The 19,990-nt window shown below is 44.8% G+C and overlaps 1 protein-coding gene across 1 annotated transcript in view; it reads right to left on the bottom strand.

Moving 5' to 3' along the window:
- The window catches only part of LOC148537624 (inositol 1,4,5-triphosphate receptor associated 1-like), a gene marked incomplete at its 3' end in the record, with an annotated part of 186,260 nt that extends 170,208 nt beyond the window's left edge, over window positions 1-16,052 (bottom strand). Inside the window, exon 1 of the mRNA XM_088460517.1 lies at window positions 15,987-16,052. Within this exon, the coding sequence (XP_088316643.1) occupies window positions 15,987-16,052 (66 nt within the window). The remainder of the gene's footprint in view (window positions 1-15,986) is intronic.
- Between the last annotated feature and the right edge of the window lie 3,938 nt (window positions 16,053-19,990).

Here is a 19,990-nt window from a genome sequence, read left to right as displayed (position 1 = left end):
CCTGGATATAATTCTCAGTATCGGTATGTGTAGGCTGCTGCACAGTACTGACTGTCTTGGTCCTTTCCTGGATATAACTCTCAGTATCGGTATGTGGAGGCTGCTGCACAGTACTGACTGTCTAGTTCCTTTCCTGGATATAATTCTCAGTATCGGTATGTGGAGGCTGCTGCACAGTACTGACTGTCTAGTTCCTTTCCTGGATATAATACTCAGTATCGGTATGTGGAGGCTGCTGCACAGTACTGACTGTCTTGTTCTTTTCCTGGATATAAGTCTCAGTATCGGTATGTGGAGGCTGCTGCACTGTACTGACTGTCTTGTTCCTTTCCAGGATATAATTCTCAGTATCAGTATGTGGAGGCTGCTGCACAGTACTGACTGTCTTGTTCCTTTCCTGGATATAGTTCTCAGTATCGGTATGTGGAGGCTGCTGCACAGTACTGACTGTCTTGTTCCTTTCCTGGATATAATTCTCAGTATCGGTATGTGGAGGCTGCTGCACAGTACTGACTGTCTTGTTCCTTTCCTGGATATAATTCTCAGTATCGGTATGTGGAGGCTGCTGCACAGTACTGACTGTCTTGTTCCTTTCCTGGATATAATTCTCAGTATCGGTATGTGGAGGCTGCTGCACAGTACTGACTGTCTTGTTCCTTTCCTGGATATAATTCTCAGTATCGGTATGTGGAGGCTGCTGCACAGTACTGACTGTCTTGTTCCTTTCCTGGATATAATTCTCAGTATCGGTATGTGGAGGCTGCTGCACAGTACTGACTGTCTTGTTCCTTTCCTGGATATAATTCTCAGTATCGGTATGTGGAGGCTGCTGCACAGTACTGACTGTCTTGTTCCTTTCCTGGATATAATTCTCAGTATCGGTATGTGGAGGCTGCTGCACAGTACTGACTGTCTTGTTCCTTTCCTGGATATAAGTCTCAGTATCGGTATGTGGAGGCTGCTGCACAGTACTGACTGTCTTGGTCCTTTCCTGGATATAGTTCTCAGTATCGGTATGTGGGGGCTGCTGCACAGTACTGACTGTCTTGTTCCTTTCCTGGATATAATTCTCAGTATCGGTATGTGGGGGCTGCTGCACAGTACTGACTGTCTTGTTCCTTTCCTGGATATAATTCTCAGTATCGGTATGTGGAGGCTGCTGCACAGTACTGACTTTCTAGTTCCTTTCCTGGATATAATTCTAAGTATCGGTATGTGGAGGCTGCTGCACAGTACTGACTGTCTTGTTCCTTTCCTGGATATAATTCTCAGTATCGGAATGTGGAGGCTGCTGCACAGTACTGACTGTCTTGTTCCTTTCCTGGATATAATTCTCAGTATCGGTATGTGGAGGCTGCTGCACAGTACTGACTGTCTTGGTCCTTTCCTGGATATAATTCTCAGTATCGGTATGTGGAGGCTGCTGCACAGTACTGACTGTCTTGGTCCTTTCCTGGATATAGTTCTCAGTATCGGTATGTGGGGGCTGCTGCACAGTACTGACTGTCTTGTTCCTTTCCTGGATATAATTCTCAGTATCGGTATGTGGGGGCTGCTGCACAGTACTGACTGTCTTGTTCCTTTCCTGGATATAATTCTCAGTATCGGTATGTGGAGGCTACTGCACAGTACTGACTGTCTTGTTCCTTTCCTGGATATAATTCTCAGTATCGGTATGTGGAGGCTGCTGCACAGTACTGACTGTCTTGTTCCTTTCCTGGATATAATTCTCAGTATCGGGATGTGGGGGCTGCTGCACAGTACTGACTGTCTTGGTCCTTTCCTGGATATAATTCTCAGTATCGGTATGTGGAGGCTGCTGCACAGTACTGACTGTCTTGTTCCTTTCCTGGATATAATTCTCAGTATCGGTATGTGGGGGCTGCTGCACAGTACTGACTGTCTTGTTCCTTTCCTGGATATAATTCTCAGTATCGGTATGTGGAGGCTGCTGCACAGTACTGACTTTCTAGTTCCTTTCCTGGATATAATTCTCAGTATCGGTATGTGGAGGCTGCTGCACAGTACTGACTGTCTTGTTCCTTTCCTGGATATAATTCTCAGTATCGGAATGTGGAGGCTGCTGCACAGTACTGACTGTCTTGTCCCTTTCCTGGATATAATTCTCAGTATCGGTATGTGGAGGCTGCTGCACAGTACTGACTGTCTTGTTCCTTTCCTGGATATAATTCTCAGTATCAGAATGTGGAGGCTGCTGCACAGTACTGACTGTCTTGTTCCTTTCCTGGATATAATTCTCAGTATCGGTATGTGGGGGCTGCTGCACAGTACTGACTGTCTTGTTCCTTTCCTGGATATAATATTGCTCCCCCTCTTAGGAGATACCATCTTGGGGACATAACTACACGTAGTTGGCAGGATGGCCTCACCATTCCCTCTTCGCGTCCCTTAGAGGCACAATACCTGGGAACTCCTGAGGCGATTGATGTAATAAGATCGGAGGCCCTGATTCTGTACCGATCGCAGCTGGGAAAAAATTTGTATTCGCACTTGCAAACGGTACTGAATTCAACCCAGAGTTTTGTGTTCTGATATTATTCCCTGTCCTGGGGCCATATGCTGCATAGTGCAGGTTATTGTACAGAGCTGCCTTAGAGGCACCAGACAGAGCCACCTTGGGGGCACCGGACAGAGCCACCTTGGGGGCACCAGACAGAGCCACCTTGGGGGCACCAGACAGAGCCGCCTTGGGGGCACCAGACAGAGCCGCCTTGGGGGCACCAGACAGAGCCGCCTTGGGGGCACCAGACAGAGCCGCCTTGGGGGCACCAGACAGAGCCGCCTTGGGGGCACCAGACAGAGCCGCCTTGGGGGCACCAGACAGAGCCGCCTTGGGGGCACCAGACAGAGCTGCCTTGGGGGCACCATAGCCGGGTACGCCCGATGTGACTGTAATAAAATCGGGGTTGTGTGTGATTATCTCCCCTGGGGTCATATAGTGCATAGTGCAGGTCAGGGTACAGAGCGATACGTGACTTCACTCTCTGTACTCTTCTCTTCCGGTCATATGGAGGGAAACACAGCGGATGTTGTAGAATATGCAGAGAAATCCCGTCTGCTTGTCCGCACAGATAATATACATGTGATTCCCATCACTGAAACATGACAAGAGCACAGATAACATACATGTGATTCCCATTACTGTAACATGACAAGAGCACAGATAATATACATGTGATTCCCATCACTGTAACATGACAAGAGCACAGATAATATACATGTGATTCCCATCACTGTAACATGAGAAGAGCACAGAACAATATAAATGTGATTCCCATCACTGTAACATGACAAGAGCACAGATAATATACATGTGATTCCCATCACTGTAACATGAGAAGAGCACAGAACAATATACATGTGATTCCCATCACTGTAACACGAGAAGAGCACAGATAATGTACATGTGATTCCCATCACTGTAACATGGGTATAGCACAGATAACAAACATGTGATTCCCATCACTGTAACACGAGAAGAGCACAGATAATGTACATGTGATTCCCATCACTGTAACATGGGTATAGCACAGATAACAAACATGTGATTCCCATCACTGTAACACGAGAAGAGCACAGATAATGTACATGTGATTCCCATCACTGTAACATGGGTATAGCACAGATAATATACATGTGATTCCCATTACTGTAGCATGGGTATAGCACAATGTGATTCCCATGACTGTAACATGGGTATAGCACAGATAATGTACATGTGATTCCCATTACTGTAACATGACAAGAGCACAGATAATATACATGTGATTCCCATCACTGTAACATGACAAGAGCACAGATAATATACATGTGATTCCCATCACTGTAACATGAGAAGAGCACAGAACAATATACATGTGATTCCCATCACTGTAACATGGGTATAGCACAGATAACAAACATGTGATTCCCATCACTGTAACACGAGAAGAGCACAGATAATGTACATGTGATTCCCATCACTGTAACATGGGTATAGCACAGATAATATACATGTGATTCCCATTACTGTAGCATGGGTATAGCACAATGTGATTCCCATGACTGTAACATGGGTATAGCACAGATAATATACATGTGATTCCCATCACTGTAACATGAGAAGAGCACAGATAATTTACATGTGATTCCCATCACTGTAACATGAGAAGAGCACAGATAATATACATGCGATTCCCATCACTGTAACATGAGAAGAGCACAGATAATATACATGTGATTCCCATCACTAACATGGGTATAGCACAGATAACATACATGTGATTCCCATCACTGTAACATGGGTATAGCACAGATAACATACATGTGATTCCCATCACTGTAACATGGGTATAGCACAGATAATATACATGTGATTCCCATCGCTGTAACATGGGTATAGCACAGAATAACATACATGTGATTCCCATCACTGTAACATGGGTATAGCACAGATAATAAACATGTGATTCCCATCACTGTAACATGAGAAGAGCACAGATAATTTACATGTGATTCCCATCACTGTAACATGAGAAGAGCACAGATAATATACATGTGATTCCCATCACTGTAACATGAGAAGAGCACAGATAATATACATGTGATTCCCATTACTGTAGCATGGGTATAGCACAGATAATGTACATGTGATTCCCATCGCTGTAACATGGGTATAGCACAGATAATATACATGTGATTCCCATCACTGTAACATGGGTATAGCACAGATAATATACATGTGATTCCCATCACTGTAACATGGGTATAGCACAGATAACATACATGTGATTCCCATCACTGTAACATGAGAAGAGCACAGATAACATACATGTGATTCCCATCACTGTAACATGAGAAGAGCACAGAATAACATACATGTGATTCCCATCACTGTAACATGAGAAGAGCACAGAATAATATACATGTGATTCCCATCACTGTAACATGAGAAAAGCACAGAATAATATACATGTGATTCCCATCGCTGTAACATGGGTATAGCACATATAATATACATGTGATTCCCATCACTGGAACATGAGAAGAGCACAGATAATATACATGTGATTCCCATCACTGTAACATGAGAAGAGCACAGATAATTTACATGTGATTCCCATCGCTGTAACATGGGTATAGCACAGAATAGGGCCCCACTCCCCGAGAATCGGCCTGAGGACGGAAGGCCACTGACGGAGAACAATCTCCCTGGGGAAGAGATCGGGCTCCGAGTGCCGTCTCCTGGGGTAGATGTCGGCACCTTGTCATACGGCAGTCTTCAACAACACAGAAGCCCAGTGGTCGGTAGCCCTAGTCACAGGGAGGATTTAAGCACAAAACCAGGGATCGATATGAATGACCGCCGGACCTATGTCCGCTGGTTCAAATCCCGACGCCGGAAGACCAGCAGCAGTGAAGATCCCAAACGCAAGTAAAGTAACTATCCTAACCCTCTCCCCCCCTAACCCTCCATTAGGGGTGCCTAACCCTAAACCCTCTTAGTGCCTAACCCTAACCCCCCATAAGTGGCTAACCCTCCCGTCCCCGCAGCCTAAACCTAACCCTCCCGGGGGGTGCATAACCTTAACCTCCCCCTGGGGGTGCATAACTCTTACCCCCCCTTCCCCTAGCCTAAACCTCCTGCGTGGTGCCTAACCCTAAATTTCCCCCCGGGAGCCCCTAACCTAACTCTCCCCCCCCCCCGCCTGGCTTATTTTCAGGCTCCCGGCTTAGGGATAATGATAGGAGTCAGCATTTTGATCGCTGGCTTCCTGACTGCATACCCAAATGTAAAACAAAACAGTACAAATGTAATATTGTACCAGTCACTACATGAATACATCTGTGCCTAATGCTGGGTCCACACTTGGCGGACCCACCAACCGAGTGGCCGATTTGTGAAGCTAAACACATTTACCAATCGGCTGCTGGATATGTCTGGCCTTCTCAGTTGGCAGTGTCTGCGCCCAATGTACGGGTTGATTGGCGGATCACCCATAAAACAGGCAGATATATCTGCAAGCTATATATTGCCATTTGGCGGTGCGCCAGCATCGATGCAATATCACCGAACGCCGCCACTCACACATATATCCAGTGTACACACCTGCCGATGTGATAAGCGATCAGCTGTATGAGTAACACATCACATACTGTGTACCCAGCTCACACACATATATCCAGTATACACACCTGCCGATGTGCTAAGTGATCAGCTGTATGAGTAACACATCACATACTGTATACCTAGCTCACACATATATCCAGTATACACACCTGCCGATGTGCTAAGTGATCAGCTGTATGAGTAACACATCACATACTGTGTACCCAGCTCACACATATATCCAGTATACGCACCTGCCTATGTGCTAAGTGATCAGCTGTATGAGTAACACATCACATACTGTGTACCTAGCTCACACACATATATCCAGTATACACACCTGCCGATGTGCTAAGTGATCAGCTGTATGAGTAACACATCACATACTGTGTACCCAGCTCACACATATATCCAGTATACACACCTGCCTATGTGCTAAGTGATCAGCTGTATGAGTAACACATCACATACTGTGTACCCGGCTCACACCTATATCCAGTATACACACCTGCCGATGTGCTAAGTGATCAGCTGTATGAGTAACACATCACATACTGTGTACCCAGCTCCCAGATATATCCAGTATACACACCTGCCGATGTGCTATGTGATCAGGTGTATGAGTAACACATCACATACTGTGTACCTAGCTCACACATATATCCAGTATACACACCTGCCGATGTGCTAAGCGATCAGCTGTATGAGTAACACATCACATACTGTGTACCTAGCTCACACATATATCCAGTATACCCACCTGCCGATGTGCTAAGCGATCAGCTGTATGAGTAACACATCACATACTGTGTACCCAGCTCACACATATATCCAGTGTACACACCTGCCGATGTGCTAAGTGATCAGCTGTATGAGTAACACATCACATACTGTGTACCTAGCTCACACATATATCCAGTGTACACACCTGCCGATGTGCTAAGTGATCAGCTGTATGAGTAACACATCACATACTGTGTACCCAGCTCACACATATATCCAGTATACGCACCTGCCGATGTGCTAAGTGACCAGCTGTATGAGTAACACATCACATACTGTGTACCCAGCTCACACATATATCCAGTATACGCACCTGCCGATGTGCTAAGTGATCAGCTGTATGAGTAACACATCACATACTGTGTACCCAGCTCACACATATATCCAGTATACACACCTGCCGATGCGCTAAGTGATCAGCTGTATGAGTAACACATCACATACTGTATACCCAGCTCACACATATATCCGGTATACACACCTGCCGATGCGCTAAGTGATCAGCTGTATGAGTAACACATCACATACTGTGTACCTAGCTCACACATATATCCAGTATACACACCTGCCGATGCGCTAAGTGATCAGCTGTATGAGTAACACATCACATACTGTATACCCAGCTCACACATATATCCAGTATACACACCTGCCGATGTGCTAAGCGATCAGCTGTATGAGTAACACATCACATACTGTGTACCTAGCTCACACATATATCCAGTATACACACCTGCCGATGTGCTAAGTGATCAGCTGTATGAGTAACACATCACATACTGTGTACCCGGCTCACACATATATCCAGTATACACACCTGCCGATGTGCTAAGTGATCAGCTGTATGAGTAACACATCACATACTGTGTACCCGGCTCACACATATATCCAGTATACACACCTGCCGATGTGTTAAGCGATCAGCTGTATGAGTAACACATCACATACTGTGTACCCGGCTCACACATATATCCAGTATACACACCTGCCGATGTGCTAAGTGATCAGCTGTATGAGTAACACATCACATACTGTGTACCCAGCTCACACATATATCCAGTATACACACCTGCCGATGTGCTAAGTGATCTGCTGTATGAGTAACACATCACATACTGTGTACCCGGCTCACACATATATCCAGTATACACAACTGCCGATGTGCTAAGTGATCTGCTGTATGAGTAACACATCACATACTGTGTACCCGGCTCACACATATATCCAGTATACACACCTGCCGATGTGCTAAGTGATCAGCTGTATGAGTAACACATCACATACTGTGTACCTAGCTCACACATATATCCAGTATACACACCTGCCGATGTGCTAAGTGACCAGCTGTATGAGTAACACATCACATACTGTGTACTTAGCTCACACATATATCCAGTATACACACCTGCCGATGTGCTAAGTGACCAGCTGTATGAGTAACACATCACATACTGTGTACTTAGCTCACACATATATCCAGTATACACACCTGCCGATGTGCTAAGTGACCAGCTGTATGAGTAACACATCACATACTGTGTACCTAGCTCACACATATATCCAGTATATGCACCTGCCGATGTGCTAAGTGACCAGCTGTATGAGTTACACATCACATACTGTGTACCTAGCTCACACATATATCCAGTATACACACCTGCCGATGTGCTAAGCGATCAGCTGTATGAGTAACACATCACATACTGTGTACCCGGCTCACACATATATCCAGTATACACACCTACCGATGTGCTAAGTGACCAGCTGTATGAGTAACACATCACATACTGTGTACCTAGCTCACACATATATCCAGTATACACACCTGCCGATGTGCTAAGTGATCAGCTGTATGAGTAACACATCACATACTGTGTACCCAGCTCACACATATATCCAGTATACGCACCTGCCGATGTGTACCCAGCTCACACATATATCCAGTATACACACCTGCCGATGTGCTAAGCGATCAGCTGTTTGAGTAACACATCACATACTGTGTACCCAGCTCACACATATATCCAGTGTACACACCTGCCGATGTGCTAAGCGATCAGCTGTTTGAGTAACACATCACATACTGTGTACCCAGCTCACACATATATCCAGTATACACACCTGCCGATGTGCTAAGTGTTCAGCTGTATGAGTAACACATCACATACTGTGTACCCGGCTCACACATATATCCAGTATACACACCTGCCGATGTGCTAAGTGACCAGCTGTATGCGTAACACATCACATACTGTGTACCTAGCTCACACATATATCCAGTATACACACCTGCCGATGTGCTAAGTGACCAGCTGTATGAGTAACACATCACATACTGTGTACCTAGCTCACACATATATCCAGTATATGCACCTGCCGATGTGCTAAGTGACCAGCTGTATGAGTTACACATCACATACTGTGTACCTAGCTCACACATATATCCAGTATACACACCTGCCGATGTGCTAAGCGATCAGCTGTATGAGTAACACATCACATACTGTGTACCCGGCTCACACATATATCCAGTATACACACCTACCGATGTGCTAAGTGACCAGCTGTATGAGTAACACATCACATACTGTGTACCTAGCTCACACATATATCCAGTATACACACCTGCCGATGTGCTAAGTGATCAGCTGTATGAGTAACACATCACATACTGTGTACCCAGCTCACACATATATCCAGTATACGCACCTGCCGATGTGTACCCAGCTCACACATATATCCAGTATACACACCTGCCGATGTGCTAAGCGATCAGCTGTTTGAGTAACACATCACATACTGTGTACCCAGCTCACACATATATCCAGTGTACACACCTGCCGATGTGCTAAGCGATCAGCTGTTTGAGTAACACATCACATACTGTGTACCCAGCTCACACATATATCCAGTATACACACCTGCCGATGTGCTAAGTGTTCAGCTGTATGAGTAACACATCACATACTGTGTACCCGGCTCACACATATATCCAGTATACACACCTGCCGATGTGCTAAGCGATCAGCTGTATGAGTAACACATCACATACTGTGTACCTAGCTCACACATATATCCAGTATACACACCTGCCGATGTGCTAAGTGATCAGCTGTATGAGTAACACATCACATACTGTATACCTGGCTTACACATATATCCAGTATACACACCTGCCGATGTGCTAAGCGATCAGCTGTATGAGTAACACATCACATACTGTGTACCTAGCTCACACATATATCCAGTATACACACCTGCCGATGTGCTAAGTGATCAGCTGTATGAGTAACACATCACATACTGTGTACCCGGCTCACACATATATCCAGTATACACACCTGCCGATGTGCTAAGTGATCAGCTGTATGAGTAACACATCACATACTGTGTACCCGGCTCACACATATATCCAGTATACACACCTGCCGATGTGCTAAGTGATCAGCTGTATGAGTAACACATCACATACTGTGTACCTAGCTCACACATATATCCAGTATACACACCTGCCGATGTGCTAAGCGATCAGCTGTATGAGTAACACATCACATACTGTGTACCTAGCTCACACATATATCCAGTATACACACCTGCCGATGTGCTAAGTGATCAGGTGTATGAGTAACCCATCACATACTTTGTACCCAGCTCACACATATATCCAGTATACGCACCTGCCGATCTGCTATGTGATCAGCTGTATGAGTAACACATCACATACTGTGTACCCAGCTCACACATATATCCAGTATACGCACCTGCCGATGTGCTAAGTGACCAGCTGTATGAGTAACACATCACATACTGTGTACCCAGCTCACACATATATCCAGTATACGCACCTGCCGATGTGCTAAGTGATCAGCTGTATGAGTAACACATCACATACTGTGTACCCAGCTCACACATATATCCAGTATACACACCTGCCTATGTGCTAAGTGATCGGCTGTATGAGTAACACATCACATACTGTGTACCCAGCTCACACATATATCCAGTATACACACCTGCCGATGTGCTAAGTGATCAGCTGTATGAGTAACACATCACATACTGTGTACCCAGCTCACACATATATCCAGTATACGCACCTGCCGATCTGCTATGTGATCAGCTGTATGAGTAACACATCACATACTGTGTACCCAGCTCACACATATATCCAGTATACGCACCTGCCGATGTGCTAAGTGACCAGCTGTATGAGTAACACATCACATACTGTGTACCCAGCTCACACATATATCCAGTATACGCACCTGCCGATGTGCTAAGTGATCAGCTGTATGAGTAACACATCACATACTGTGTACCCAGCTCACACATATATCCAGTATACACACCTGCCTATGTGCTAAGTGATCGGCTGTATGAGTAACACATCACATACTGTGTACCCAGCTCACACATATATCCAGTATACACACCTGCCGATGTGCTAAGTGATCAGCTGTATGAGTAACACATCACATACTGTGTACCCAGCTCACTCATATATCCAGTGTACACACCTGCCGATGTGCTAAGTGATCAGCTGTATGAGTAACACATCACATACTGTGTACCCAGCTCACACATATATCCAGTGTACACACCTGCCGATGTGCTAAGTGATCAGCTGTATGAGTAACACATCACATACTGTGTACCCAGCTCACACATATATCCAGTATACACATCTGCCGATGTGCTAAGTGATCAGCTGTATGAGTAACACATCACATACTGTGTACCCGGCTCACACATATATCCAGTATACACACCTGCCGATGTGCTAAGTGATCAGCTGTATGAGTAACACATCACATACTGTGTACCCGGCTCACACATATATCCAGTATACACACCTGCCGATGTGCTAAGTGATCAGCTGTATGAGTAACACATCACATACTGTGTACCTAGCTCACACATATATCCAGTATACACACCTGCCGATGTGCTAAGCGATCAGCTGTATGAGTAACACATCACATACTGTGTACCTAGCTCACACATATATCCAGTATACACACCTGCCGATGTGCTAAGTGATCAGGTGTATGAGTAACCCATCACATACTTTGTACCCAGCTCACACATATATCCAGTATACGCACCTGCCGATCTGCTATGTGATCAGCTGTATGAGTAACACATCACATACTGTGTACCCAGCTCACACATATATCCAGTATACGCACCTGCCGATGTGCTAAGTGACCAGCTGTATGAGTAACACATCACATACTGTGTACCCAGCTCACACATATATCCAGTATACGCACCTGCCGATGTGCTAAGTGATCAGCTGTATGAGTAACACATCACATACTGTGTACCCAGCTCACACATATATCCAGTATACACACCTGCCTATGTGCTAAGTGATCGGCTGTATGAGTAACACATCACATACTGTGTACCCAGCTCACACATATATCCAGTATACACACCTGCCGATGTGCTAAGTGATCAGCTGTATGAGTAACACATCACATACTGTGTACCCAGCTCACACATATATCCAGTATACGCACCTGCCGATCTGCTATGTGATCAGCTGTATGAGTAACACATCACATACTGTGTACCCAGCTCACACATATATCCAGTATACGCACCTGCCGATGTGCTAAGTGACCAGCTGTATGAGTAACACATCACATACTGTGTACCCAGCTCACACATATATCCAGTATACACACCTGCCGATGTGCTAAGTGATCAGCTGTATGAGTAACACATCACATACTGTGTACCCAGCTCACTCATATATCCAGTGTACACACCTGCCGATGTGCTAAGTGATCAGCTGTATGAGTAACACATCACATACTGTGTACCCAGCTCACACATATATCCAGTGTACACACCTGCCGATGTGCTAAGTGATCAGCTGTATGAGTAACACATCACATACTGTGTACCCAGCTCACACATATATCCAGTATACACATCTGCCGATGTGCTAAGTGATCAGCTGTATGAGTAACACATCACATACTGTGTACCCAGCTCACACATATATCCAGTATACACATCTGCCGATGTGCTAAGTGATCAGCTGTATGAGTAACACATCACATACTGTGTACCCAGCTCACACATATATCCAGTATACGCACCAGCCTATGTGCTAAGTGATCAGCTGTATGAGTAACACATCACATACTGTGTACCCAGCTCACACATATATCCAGTATACGCACCTGCCGATGTGCTAAGTAATCAGCTGTATGAGTAACACATCACATACTGTGTACCCAGCTCACACATATATCCAGTATACGCACCTGCCGATGTGCTAAGTGATCAGCTGTATGATTAACACATCACATACTGTGTACCCAGCTCACACATATATCCAGTATACACACCTGCCTATGTGCTAAGTGATCAGCTGTATGAGTAGCACATCACATACTGTGTACCCAGCTCACACATATATCCAGTGTACGCACCTGCCGATGTGCTAAGCGATCAGCTGTATGAGTAACACATCACATACTGTGTACCCAGCTCACACATATATCCAGTATACACACCTGCCGATGTGCTAAGTGATCAGCTGTATGAGTAACACATCACATACTGTGTACCCAGCTCACACATATATCCAGTGTACACACCTGCCGATGTGCTAAGTGATCAGCTGTATGAGTAACACATCACATACTGTGTACCCGGCTCACACATATATCCAGTATACACACCTGCCGATGTGCTAAGTGATCAGCTGTATGAGTAACACATCACATACTGTGTACCCGGCTCACACATATATCCAGTATACACACCTGCCGATGTGCTAAGTGATCAGCTGTATGAGTAACACATCACATACTGTGTACCCAGCTCACACATATATCCAGTATACACACCTGCCGATGTGCTAAGTGATCAGCTGTATGAATAACACATCACATACTGTGTACCCGGCTCACACATATATCCAGTATACACACCTGCCGATGTGCTAAGTGATCAGCTGTATGAGTAACACATCACATACTGTGTACCCAGCTCACACATATATCCAGTATACACACCTGCCGATGTGCTAAGTGATCAGCTGTATGAGTAACACATCACATACTGTGTACCCAGCTCACACACATATATCCAGTATACGCACCTGCCGATGTGCTAAGTGATCAGCTGTATGAGTAACACATCACATACTGTGTACCCGGCTCACACATATATCCAGTATACACACCTGCCGATGTGCTAAGCGATCAGCTGTATGAGTAACACATCACATACTGTGTACCCAGCTCACACATATATCCAGTATACGCACCTGCCGATGTGCTAAGTGATCAGCTGTATGAGTAACACATCACATACTGTGTACCCAGCTCACACATATATCCAGTATACGCACCTGCCGATGTGCTAAGTGATCAGCTGTATGAGTAACACATCACATACTGTGTACCCAGCTCACACATATATGCAGTGTACACACCTGCCGATGTGCTAAGCGATCAGCTGTATGAGTAACACATCACATACTGTGTACCCAGCTCACACATATATGCAGTGTACACACCTGCCGATGTGCTAAGCGATCAGCTGTATGAGTAACACATCACATACTGTGTACCCAGCTCACACATATATCCAGTATACACACCTGCCGATGTGCTAAGTGACCAGCTGTATGAGTAACACATCACATACTGTGTACCCAGCTCACACATATATGCAGTGTACACACCTGCCGATGTGCTAAGCGATCAGCTGTGTGAGTAACACATCACATACTGTGTACCCAGCTCACACATATATGCAGTGTACACACCTGCCGATGTGCTAAGCGATCAGCTGTATGAGTAACACATCACATACTGTGTACCCAGCTCACACATATATCCAGTATACACACCTGCCGATGTGCTAAGTGACCAGCTGTATGAGTAACACATCACATACTGTGTACCCAGCTCACACATATATGCAGTGTACACACCTGCCGATGTGCTAAGCGATCAGCTGTGTGAGTAACACATCACATACTGTGTACCCAGCTCACACATATATGCAGTGTACACACCTGCCGATGTGCTAAATGATCAGCTGTATGAGTAACACATCACATACTGTGTACCTAGCTCACACATATATGCAGTGTACACACCTGCCGATGTGCTAAATGATCAGCTGTATGAGTAACACATCACATACTGTGTACCCGGCTCAACAATGAAGCCAAATGCTGATAAATGGTTTCTGAATCCTCTGAAGGATGTCCTGCGTATTCCAGGCTTGCGGAAGGTCATAGTGATCATTTGTCCTGGACTTTCTGATCCGTATTTGGTCCTGCCGCAGTGTATAGCAATAACATTGTGCTGAGCCATTATATGTAACAGCTGTCTTTCCCGTAAAGCCAGGAATGGCGACCAGGACTCATACTGCCAGGAATGGCGACCAGGACTCATACTGCCAGGAATGGCGACCAGGACTCATACTGCCAGGACCTTAGCTTGGGTAGTAATGGCTGATGAATGCTTAGTGTTATTACAGGGGACAAGTATAGAACCGCAGGCAAAGGTCAATATTAATGCTGCAAATGGAATGAGAAATGATTCACGAACCTCTAACAAGAGGTTCCGCAGCAGCATTGCACACACAATAACAATATCCTAATAGTCCTCTATATCTCCTATCAGCTGATTGATGGACACCAATGATTTGGGATTTCTCATTCCGTTTGCAGGTGGATCTGGAGCCGCAGTTTGGGAACGGGCGCATGGCGTCGCACTGACTGAGCGTGCTCCTGCCAGCACATTATCCAGCGCAGAAGATGGCTGGCTGCATGCATACAGGGTCACACTATGGAGACATAATACACATTACTAATCTGTTTATATGGGGCCTGTTCTGATATCTGTGCTGTAAATCTATATACTGATCACTAACACTACAAAAGATTTTTATCTGAAGTTTAATTTAGAAATTCCAACTTGCCAAAAGTCTGAAGTATAACAAAAAATTCTTTGCTGGCCCCTGAGGAAGAGAGCGGGCTGCGCGCTGTTAGGATAAAATGGCGGCTTCTTCCCCTGCACACATCTGTCACAGAATGAAGTCAGTGCACACTCACCCTTAGGGGTACTGGGGCCTGCTCCGTGCCCTCGGCCTGTTCCTGGCCTCCTGGCAGGGTGGGCATCCTGGTTGCTGGCTGGTGAGCTGGGATGACCCTTGTTCCGAGCGGACCACGTCCAGATAAAATTACATGAGGAGAGGTCTGCTGTCCGCTGCCAAAATACACACAGCAGATATATTAAGAATCCATCTTCTAACACTGGGATTATGTACAATAACAAACAGGAAGAAACTGCAATGAAGGAAAACACTTTGTACTTATCTAGAATATTAATATGCGGGAAAGACTTATGTAACAAGCCCCCTTCATAGCCAAGTATCATATTTATACATTATGGGGGCTTATACAAGACAGCTTTCCCCAACTATTATTTTATTCATTCCCATTACACCCTGCTCCAGTGGAGCTTACAATCTAATTCAGGTAAGTTGCCATCGTGTTATTACAGAAATACCCAGCGCTTAAAGTACGGTAATGAAATTATACAAGTAATATATGTTTATATACTTCAACCATATGTAGATAAAATCGCACAATTATTGTAATATCAGTTGTACAGTAGCTAAAATATACATTTAAAAAAATAAATGAATAAAAATATCACCACAGTCGCATATACCTACAGAATACAAGGAACTAATAGTACATCAGAATAAGATCATCCATTAATAGGAAACGCTAATTAGCACTTCAGTCATGAAAACATTTCCTATCTTACTATCCTCCCATCACAAAGTGCTGCTCCTGCAGATGGGTAATACACTTGTGTTAGGGGCTTCCCAGCGGGACCACTGCACAATGGGGGATACAGCGCTGTATGTAATCAATGTGTAACACAAATTGTAGCAATTTATTTTTTATAAGATTGTAGTATTATTCCATTTGTATAGGCAAACATCCACCACACCTCCATGATGGTCAGCACACGAATAACCACATGTACTTATATCCTTTCATGGCAGCACCCAATACATCCACCACACCTCCATGATGGTCAGCACACGAATAACCACATGTACATATCTCCTTTCATGGCAGCACCCAATACATCCACCACACCTCCATGATGGTCAGCACACGAATAACCACATGTACATATCTCCTTTCATGGCAGCACCCAATACTTCAATGTTGCAAATGGTGTAAAAGTCACTTTAAAATGATGCAGTATGTATAAAGGCTGCCGGTGTAGCTGTGCTGTATTTCCTATGAGACAATCCGCAGGACGGAAGAAACGCGTTATAACCATCTCACCGATTCCACCACCTATAGTGATTGCGGTGTAGTATAACTTAGCTCATAAAATTACTGACTTTACACGTGAATTATGTGGATTTTATCCATGGTCAAAATCTACTGGTGATTTCTTATAAAAACACTGCTCTAAGTATAGATAAGAGCAATTGGGGTATTATTACCCAGCCGGACCATGCACTTGTGCACCACCACCATATAAACAGTCTGGGTCTATGCTATATTGCTGCTACGGAGGGAAACATTTGGGGTGCTGGTAACTAGCCAGACGGTGTGTCTATGTGGCACCATCACACGGACAATTTACATATCTGTAAGTACTAAGAACTAATAACCGCATGGAATGTGCCATTAATCAGCCGGACTATACATGTGTATCATCACTATCAGACAATGTCTTTATATGCCGCTTATTGCCGAAGATTTATAACAGTAAATGAGAAAAGTTCCCTCTCAGCGCTTAGGATTTCTTTTGATTGCTATCGTGTTATTGCCTCAGACTAAACTGAAGTAACCAGAGAAAACCTTCATAAATAGCCGACGTCCCCAAACCAGTGCATCTGCCGAGGGTCTCACCATTGCGCCAGGGCATGTATTAGGCACTGGTTTAGGATCCCCCCCACCTACCTCTTCCATTTGTTAAACAAAAGATATAGGGCTCTATTTATTAACATTATTTTTACTAAAATAAAGTGATAAAGGGTGTTTTGTGTTTTCACACCCTTTTCACATTATTTTAGTATCACCTATAGTTATTACAGGGCAATTGGAGTAGAATTAGTAAAATTCTACTCCAACCCCTAAGTATCACTTATTTTTAGAAAAGCAGATTGCATTTCCCATAATTGTAATGGGAAATGTGATCCCACCATAGTTACTAAAAATAAATTGTAAAAAAATACCGGGGGAAGCCCTGTGATAATAACGCCACCTGGATGTGGGGTTATCCAGGGTCTCCCCCGGTTACCGGGCTCCCACTCTGCTCTAACGGGGAGAGCAGAGGCGGGAGCCGGTACCAGTAATCAGCTATGTGGTCTAAACAGACCGCAAGCTGATTGCTGTTAAAAAAAGAAAAAAAAAATGGAAACATTTTTTTTTTACTTACCTGAATCCAGGGACCGGTGATCGGGCCTCCGGTGATGGCTCCTCTCCGGTCAGCTGGTCTCCCACAGTGCACTGCTGCCCGGTCATCAGGTGATCGGGTCCCAGTGCAGTATGGGAGATCACCTGATTGGGAAGCCCGGAGAAGATCACCGGAGGCCAGGAGGATGCAGGTAAGTGTAATGAAGGGAGGGGGGGGATGGGTCGCGGGGGGGGATGGGAGTTCACGGGGGTCCGCGATCGCGGGGGGCGGGGCTTAGCATCGGTGGGGGTAGCAGCGACTGTGGGACGGCGCATGCGCGGGCTCTTTGTCGCGGTATTTTTTCCAAAAATACCGCGACTAGAGTGCGGATGGGATCCGCAGGGACAGAGCTTTATCCCTGAGATATTGCCTGAATTCGCAATGCGAATTCATTCAGTAATATCACACTACAATCCGCATTCAATATGCGGATTGTAGTAAATAGAGCCCATTATGATAAAACAGTTTAGATGAATGGGTGCTCCGCAGTGCCATGAGGCTTATGGGGGAGCCATGTTGTAATCAGTGGGTTAAATAGTTAATTTCTACATAGGCATATAAGTTACAAACACATATACCCCTTGCTAGGCCTCTTGAGGTTTGAAATTAGATTGTCTTAATACAGTTGCTGTTTTTCCATAGAATGGTCAAATAACCTTTTGGGGTCAAAGAAGACATAAATTGAGGCCTAGCTCTACCTGCCATTTCTATTGCAACTATAAGTTATAATGAGCCATTCAGATGTGTAGAGATGCTAAGCATTATGGGTAATTAGCAGTGATGTCCAGACTCTACACACAAAGGAGCCTTGGAAGAGGTTCATCTCCAGACATACTAGGATACGTCATTACTGTATGTCTTTGAGTATATGCATACAGAGCATGTGCAAGAGAGATAAGTTTGGTCAATGCTATGCTGGACCAATGAGTGCTTGATACCTAGCACTGTATGTAACTGATATGGGCTTAATATCCGGAAACTCAACACCCCAGACTAGGGCATATTAACCAGAGGTACACAAAGGACTCTTTAGCTCGTGGTAGACCTGAGACTGCAGTAAGGTGCTGCCAATGTAAATTGAATAACCTGGGCGTTGTGAAACGAGGGCTCTTCAGAAGAGAAGATAAGATGAAGTACATCTTATGCTGAAGATGATGATTTACCGGTGTCAACTGAATACATAGACAAAAGTTGAGTATACAGTATACTTTGTATGTTGTTTGTTACTTGTAAATAAAGTGTGTTCATTTGTACTCACTCATATTGGTCACATGTGTGTACTATTTCATTTCGATCAGAACGAAACCCACCGTTATGCACATGTATAGTCCCGTTCCTATACCATATTGTACACTGGTTCTCTATGGGAGTTTTGAGAGAGTGGAGGAATCTGATCCATTGGATTCAGCCATTTAACCTCTTAGCTGCTGAAGGCTCTCTCAGTCCTGTGCTGAGCCCCTTTTGACGTCATTTGCACTCATCACAACATCAATGTCAGCATAGGTGCCAGAACTGGGGGGGCAAGGGGGTGGCTCACCCCACCCCCCCCAAACCTGTGAGAGAGGTGCTGGGGCACACTGACTGCACAAGTTCATTACTGGGAGCTGAATAAGTCCCATGAGAT

Source organism: Taudactylus pleione, unplaced genomic scaffold (genome assembly GCF_031769625.1).
Source record: "Taudactylus pleione unplaced genomic scaffold, aTauple2 ptg000047l, whole genome shotgun sequence".
Classification (NCBI taxonomy): Eukaryota; Metazoa; Chordata; class Amphibia; order Anura; family Myobatrachidae; genus Taudactylus; species Taudactylus pleione.
This window is presented reverse-complemented; position numbering and strand designations above follow the sequence as displayed.